Source organism: Sinocyclocheilus anshuiensis, unplaced genomic scaffold (assembly GCF_001515605.1).
Source record: "Sinocyclocheilus anshuiensis isolate Anshui unplaced genomic scaffold, SAMN03320099.WGS_v1.1 scaffold4004, whole genome shotgun sequence".
NCBI lineage: Eukaryota > Metazoa > Chordata > Actinopteri > Cypriniformes > Cyprinidae > Sinocyclocheilus > Sinocyclocheilus anshuiensis.
This window is the reverse complement of record NW_015541176.1, coordinates 42,293-50,379: the sequence shown is the minus strand read 5'-3', so window position 1 is coordinate 50,379 and position 8,087 is coordinate 42,293. Positions and strand designations below refer to the sequence as shown.

Below are 8,087 nucleotides of genomic sequence, written 5' to 3'. Positions count from 1 at the left end.
GTGAATTGTAAAAAAAAAAAAAAAAAAAACACCCTCCCCCACCTCACATCTCTTGCGCGGTAATAAGTAAGGGGACGAAATATTGGATGTTCGGCGCATTCTTTTGGGAAAGTATGCTTGAATTTGAAATATTCGATATTCACAATATTTTACAATTTTACATCGTCGTCAAAATTATTGCGATATTATCGCTAATATTCGATATATTGCCCAGCCCTACTCCGCATATAACTTGCATTTTGTGGTTATATACTTATCTGTCAAATGTTAGAAAGTCTAGAAAGATATAATACTTATATGTAAATTCATTTTAAAACAAATTAAATAACTTTACATTTTGATAGATGGATAAACATAAACAACAAGATTTAAGTGTGTGAATTAATGAAAGCATTAATTTTATTTATTTTTGATTTTGGCAGATCTGCTCCTCCAACCACACAGGAGTTCATCAACAGTTCAGCTCCTCCCACAACAGTGAATGAAAAGAGTTTATGAAAGAAAGCTGAAAACATGACTGATCCAGAACCCTGCGGAATAAAACTGGAAGATGCTGAAGAACAAATAGGTTGGTGTATATTCTTCATTCTTCACTATGTTTATAAAACTTCAAGCAGTTACTTGGCGTACTGGCACTTGTGGTTAAAGGCATTAACAGTACATAAGTACACTGAAGCTAAGCAGGGTTGAGCCTGGTCAGTACCTGTATGGGAGACCTCCTGGGAAAAATTAGGTTGCTGCTGGAAGAGGTGTGAGTAGTGAGGCCAGCAGGGGGTTCTCACCCTGTGGTCTGTGTGGGTCCTAATGCCCCAGTGTAGTGACGGGGACACTATATTGACAAAAAGCAAAAAAGCTCGTTAAACGGAGATCCTGACTCTCTGTGGTCATTAAAAATCTCAGGATGTCCTTCGAAAAAGAGTAGGGGTGTAACCCCGGCATCCTGGCCAAATTCGACCATTGGCCTCTGATCATCATGGCCTCCTAACCATCCCCATATCTGCTGATTGGTTTCATCACTCTGTCTCCTCTCCACCAATAAGCTGGTGTGTGGTGGGCGTTCTGGTGGGCGTATCCTTCACTTTTTACGCGTACACAAGGGACAGCGTACAGTGTGTATGACCCGAATTTCGTCATCACAATAGTACGCGCATACTGTGCATACGTGCACCACCTGATTTTTGTAACTGTGCGTACTTTCGTACAAAGTACGCACAGTTACAAAAATCAGGTGGTGCACGTATGCACAGTATGCGCGTACTATTGTGATGACGAAAGGTCACATGCGCATTGAAGTTATTTTGCAGTAATCAGATGTTCTACAAGGTGGCAACACAGGCTGTTTTTTCAAAGTAGAAAACAAAACAGAGACGGAACAGCAACAACAAAATAGCAGAGACTGCAACAACAACAGACGCTCACATTGACAAGTGCTTGGGAGTGAGAGGGTATGAGACAGCCCAGCTTTGGTTAAAAAGAGTTCAAAAATATTTGTTATCGGTCATAAATTATAGCGGAAAAATAGAGCAGACACTGGAGATGGATGAAGCTTTCTTGAGCGCATGTGTCGACCATCTGCGTTCGCACACAACATCAAATAGAGTATACTTTGAAAGGCTACGCGTTCAACTGTACGCATACGCTAGGTGGTCTATTTGAGGGTTCCACGGAGGACTTTGCTAAAAAACACTACTGTTATTGACAGCTTCTGTGCAGAGAAATAGTTGGACACCATGAAGAACTCTGCCCCCTCCAGCCAAAAGAGCCAGGTGATCATAAGCGGAGCGTGTGTAAGGCTTAGCCTTCCCCTAGCCATGGGGACTTGGGGCAAAAATGCCAGCAAACTGAACAAAAATGCTCCTGCACAATTGACCCTTTGCAAACAGCTTGATTGACCGGTGATCTGACCAATCATAATGCCGATTTCACCATTTTGTCCGACAAACAAATCAGACAGGAGCATAGATTAACTTCGGTAGACTTAAAGAAAGTCCCTTTGGCTTAAACTTGAAAAATTGTGTGTATGACGTCTGTCCGCGGTTGAAATAAAATATGTTCTGATGTTCGTTCATGTTTTTTTTCATACTCAAAGTAAAGAAGAAAAGACGATCGGTTCACGTGTCGATTGATCTAATAAGGCAATACAGTGATCTGTCAAGACACAATAAAGAGCCACAAAACCGTAATTGTTGTTTGAATTTCTTTAAAAAGGACAACATTTTAAAGCTGAAACCTTGTTTCATACCAAAAGTAACCTTCTCTGTCTATAAAAAACACACTTACAGTCTGTGAGTCAGAACAGCCGGCATACAGTCCTCCATAAAATGTGCTGCACACATCTCAATATTTGGGTTGAACTGTTCTGGAACAGTGTTGTAAATACAGCTTAACCACTGATTTCTAGTCCTGTCCTCTTTTGGAAGGCCAAACAAAGTAGTTTCGCTTTCACAATGAAACACACGGTGGGCTAGAGTGAGCGGCGGCCGGAGGCCTAGAGTGAGGAATGGCCGGCGGCCTAGAGTGAGCGGAGCGGGCTTGAGAACGGCCAGCGGGCTTGCGGCAACCACATGTGACGACCCCGGGCTGGACTCCGCTTCGTCCACGGTTTGGAAAGGCATTCCAAGTAGTTTCGCTTTCACAATGAAACACACGGTGGGCTAGAGTGAGCGGCGGCCGGAGGCCTAGAGTGAGGAATGACCGGCGGCCTAGAGTGAGCGGAGCGGGCTTGAGAACGGCCAGCGGGCTTGCGGCACGTTATCAAGTTATCGCCCAGTCACGGCGCCTTTTAACTGCTGATTTGGATCCAGCAATGTTTCATTTACAAATTAAGCACTGCCCCACAGGCAGCAGCGATTTGAGCTTTTACAGTCTCTCCTTCTTCATTACGTTTCCTACTGTGTTAACAGAAAAATGTCAAACGAATGTAGTATTTTGACAAGACGAATAAAAAGCTAATAGGCTATTTTTGTACAACCTACATTTTTATTATTTTTCTCTCTGCTACACTTTTTCCCTATTGTGTTGTCAATGTTAAACGAATTGTATCCTGACAAGACGAATAAAAATAAGAAATACAATTTTTGTACCTTTTTATTTTCTCTGACACTTTTTTTCCTACTGTGTGCATTAAATATTAAACGAATTTTGTGTCTACGGTCGGGTCGGGAAGAAAATTATTCTAAGCGGACAGCGGGTGACCAAAGTGTGAATATATAGCGGGAGTGGGTGGGTGCGGAATAGAACCTTGCGGGAGCGGGACTAAAAAAACAGTCCCGCGCAGACCTCTAGATGGCAGCCTCTGGCTCTAGAACCTTGCGGGAGCGGGACTAAAAAAAACAGTCCCGCGCAGACCTCTAGATGGCAGCCCCTGGCTAATTTCATATTCAAATAGCTCACATCACAGACCATTCTTGGTCGAGAGGGTGTCTTACCAATATACAGTCTCACAGTCTGTTCCATCCTGGAGTTTGTCTATGGTACTTAATAGAGGTGTGACGAGACACTTGTCCCACGAGACAAGGCGAGACACGAGACTGGGTTCACGAGAACGAAACGAGACGAGATTTTTAGACTTTTTTTAAAGAAATCCTCAATGATGAAATATATAGGGGAAAATAGTCTTTTATTCAACTGAAAAACACAAAATGCAAAAAATGTAGGTGCATTTTGAAATCAACTTGTACTTTATGAAATTAAACATATTTTAATACATTTTATGCAGTAATAAACAACATGTAAACAATGCAAAATGTTTTGCCACAAACTCAACTGACAGGCAAGTAATTGTACAAAAATTATAAATAGTATAAATAAAAATAAATAATAAACAACACAAATATCCCTTTAAAGTGGAAGTGAAGCAGTCAGTCATATTTACATTATTTAGTTAACTGATTTCCACTTAAATAACAAAAAAAATAAACACGATTAATGTATCCGCTTAAAAGAATAAAGCAGTGGTTCCCAAACTGGGGGGCAGGGGTGTAGCCATCATTTCAGATCCCGCGACGCACCCTGTTGCTTTGGGTGCCGCCGGGAGTATATAGCTTTAAAAAGCATTTTTATCCTGTCAAAATTTTGATGCATTGAAATTCTATAATTCTTGTTACCAATTTCAATATATATATATATAAAAAAATAAAATAAAAAAAATACTAGCCTAAATAAAAACAAGCTTATACTTAAGACAAGTACACAGACACAAATTACAAAAAATACACCTACTTGAAACACTTAAAGCACGGAATAAGAAATTATATTGTATAAAATAATTGTACAAATAAACTGAATAGTCTTCACTGTATAAATTCAATATACATTCATTCTTATTTATTTTACAAAAGCGATTCGGTCAAGGACAGTGAGTGATTTTCTTTCTAATGTTTGATTAACATCATTGACATAAATTTTAACAGCAGCTAAATTAGGCTGCTTTAGAGGAATAGCTCACCCAAAAATTAAAGGTTAGTTGTTGTTCTAAACCTGTATGAGTTCCCTTCTGTTGACAGTATTTTAATTTTTGGGTGAACTATCCCTTTAAAATCTCATCATATTATGATCTCATATAGCCTACTACTACACACTCATATAGCCTACAATTCTGCCCCACTGCTTAAAATGTGTTTAAATTAAAAGCTTAATCATGCCGCGCAAAACGATTGATAGGCTATTTTTCTACTGGTTTATCTCTCAACCCATAAGTGAATATAATGTAACTCTCACTCAAGTCGGTGTGTGTACAGCGTGGGTTGTGGCCGACAGCAGCCCAAATAAACACCCCTTTTGCATCAAAAACGCCTCGTCCTTGTCTGAGAACGCTACAACTGGTGTCAGAAGTGGGATCCAGACCTGCAGCCTGTGATTCTGTGGATGGAGGCACAGCAGCGACCGCCATGGGAGGAGGTAGCAGTCCTCTCCCCATTCACCAAGGGACTTTGGACCCTTGGTGAAGAGTTCAAATGTCTGCGGCTGATAGAGGGGGTTCTCCAGCGAGCTTGGGTGGTGCCCACAACAGGGGAAAAGAGATGGCAAGTCGTGGTGCCCAGGGACATGCAAGAGGCGGTGTTGAAGGCCATGCATGGTTCTGCTGGGTCTGGACATTTCGGGGTGACAAAGACACTTCGACGTCTGCAGCAGGCCTTCTACTGGGGACGGCTGAGGCGTGATGTGGAGGACTTTTGCAGGCGTTGTGATCTTTGTACAGCACGCAAGGGGCCACAAGGTCAGTCTAAGGCCCAGCTACAGCAGTTCCCGGTGGGGGAGCTGATGCAGAGGGTGGGGGTTGACATTATGGGGCCATTTCCGCGCACCATGCGGGGAAATCGATTTGTTTTGACCGCTATGGATTACTTTACAAAATGGCCTGAGGCCTTTGCATTGCGTGACCAGGAGGCTGAGACAGTTGCCAATGCCTTAGTAGAGGGAATGTTTAGTAGGTTTGGGGTTTCCCAGAGTATCCATAGTGATCAAGGCAGAAACATTGAGTCCAAGGTATACTCTTCTATGTGTGAGCATTTGGGAATCAACAAGACCCGCACCACCCCGCTCCACCCTCAAAGTGATGGACTTGTGGAGCGATTCAACAGGACGCTAGCCGCACAGTTGTCCATCTTAACATCTACTCATCAACACGATTGGGACACACATCTGCCGCTGGTCTTAATGGCATGTCGCTCCGCTATTCAGGACTCTACATCGTGCACACCGGCACTGCTCATGTTCGGTAGGGAAATTAGGACCCCTGCAGAGTTGGCCTTGGGTCGGCCCCCAGATGCTCCACCTGTTCCTGCTGGACCTGAATATGCAAGACAGCTCCAGGACCGCTTGGACTCCGCCCATGCATATGCCAGGAGGTAGCTGTTTTCTGCAGGAATGTGGCAGAAAAGGGCTTATGATCTGCATACCTGAGGATGCGACTTTGGGGTAGGGGAGCTAGTTTGGGTTTACAGCCCAGTGAGGCATATCGGGGCACCGCATAGCCACAGGGCAGCACAGTACTTCCTTCACAGAACACTGAGACTCCAAGAGGGTCGGAGAAGGGAATTGAATCAGCTGATATGGCCAGTAGCAGCCAACAGGTGGCATCGCTGCCTGACATCCCTCAGGGCGATCGTTCACAGGGCTCAGAGGAATCAGCACCCGAAAGCCAAACTCCCACGCTCCTCAGGGGCCGTCCAAAAAGGAGGAGGAGGACCCCAGTCAGATTCAGAGACTTTGTCCTCGGGGTCGAGGACTTCAGTTAGAGGGGGGTAGTGTAACGTGTTCAGAATGTTGTTGTGTTGTGGAAAACAATGTGTTTAATGTTAATGTTGCACTTTATTCCTTTTTGCGTTTGGAACTGTTATTGGATGTTCAAGTGTATAGTGAAAGAGGCTCCACCCCCTGGGGTGTGTGTAAGGGGAAACTGAGAGAAGGGGGTCAGAAGAGTGCCTCGCTGGTACAAGTGCGGTTCTCTCTCAAGTCGGGGTGTGTACGCGTGTGGGTTGCGGCCGACAGCAGCCCAAATAAACACCCCTTTTGCATCAAAAACGCCTCGTCCTTGTCTGAGAACGCTACAATACTTTGTTCAAACACAAAAAGCAATTTACATCCATCAAGTTGTTAACTTAATCAAACTAGCCTAAAATCTGTGGGGACGATGACGCTGTGATTTTATCTGCTCCATGTGCCCGGTCCACTTGCTGTTTCACAACTTCCACTCCATCATCAGCTTTAGTAAAATAACCTGATAGCTGGGGATTTTACTGACTCTCTAACTCGTTTTCCCCTCTCTCCTCATTTTTTTAGAATAGCCCCTCTCTCACTTTCTTTTTAGAATAGTTTACATTTTTACTTGTCGAAGATTGTTCTTTGCATGACCATTTCCAGATTATGCCAGAACGAAGTGAAGAGAGGTGAATGCGGACATTGCAGTGATCACCTGATTGATAAATGGTGCAGGGGTCGTTCAAAAGTAAAAATATAGAATAAATGCATTTGATTTCTTAACCAACTTCAAACGTGACGTTTTAATCTCTAAAGGTAATGCATGGAATATATGGAAAAGCTCCAGTAAATAATAGCGCTAATAAGTGAGGGGCAGGGCTTTGGCAATCGGCGCTACCAATGACCAGTCAATCTTCTCCCCAGCCAATCACGGGCCCCCTCCTTGTCCGGGCCCCGGGGCTTCAGCCCCGCCTAGCCCAATGATTAATGTGGCCCTGGTGCCATGTACTTAAAGCAGATGATGCATATACATAAGATTCACAAATACTGAAATGACGTGTCTCTCACATACACTCTAAAAACGGCTGGGTTAAAAACAACCCAATTTGGGTTATTTTGGCAACCCAGCGCTGGGTCAAAAAGTGACAAACCCAGCGCTGGGTTGTTTTAACCCAACAAGTTGGGTTATTATGTCTGACCCAGCATGCTGGGTTGCTTTTTTATGGTTTACAATTACTACACTGCTAGGCTAAAATGAACCCAAATCGAGCTAGACATTAAACCTACAAATCTTGTGCATTTTAAAATCATTTTACACACACAGAATGGCTATCAAAAAGTAAATATTTATTTAAAACAAGAGAAAACAGTCAAAAGTAACATGCATGTAAGAAAAAAATGCAGAAAAGTATGGCATTGACAGCTACAGAGTTTATAAATGAAGCATTGAACATTTGTTGAATATAACTTTTAAGATCAAATTTGACTTTTGTGGTAAATTTGATAAATTCTATAAAAATATTATACAAAAACACTATTATACAATAGTTGTACAATTAGTTAATAGTTAAGTTCTTTACAAACTATTCTGGCATGACAGTAAATAAACCACAACATTAACACTGATATTATAACATTTATCAGAAACATATGTGTGAAAGAATGTGAGCATGTGTATGAATGAGTGTAAACTCCATTTCTACTAAACAACAACACAGAACAAGCATTTAACTAACATTGTTTTTTTTACAAATTATACACTTACAGTTTGTTTCATAGTCCATGAATACAGATCAGGCATCGCTGCCAATTTTCATGATCTCTTTAGCATAACTGATGTAGTCATGAAGAAGCCCCATTAGCACAGCAAAGGCATGTGACATCTT

At 42.4% G+C, this 8,087-nt stretch overlaps 1 protein-coding gene across 4 annotated transcripts in view; it reads left to right on the top strand.

The window, feature by feature from the left end:
• The window catches only part of LOC107690763 (gastrula zinc finger protein XlCGF8.2DB-like), a 29,192-nt gene that overhangs the window by 17,570 nt on the left and 3,535 nt on the right, over positions 1 to 8,087 (top strand). For all 4 annotated transcript variants that reach the window (XM_016489183.1, XM_016489180.1, XM_016489182.1 and 1 more), the window contains exon 2: positions 423 to 568. In XM_016489183.1, the coding sequence (XP_016344669.1) occupies positions 514 to 568 (55 nt within the window). In that variant the 5' untranslated portion in view covers positions 423 to 513. The remainder of the gene's footprint in view (positions 1 to 422; positions 569 to 8,087) is intronic.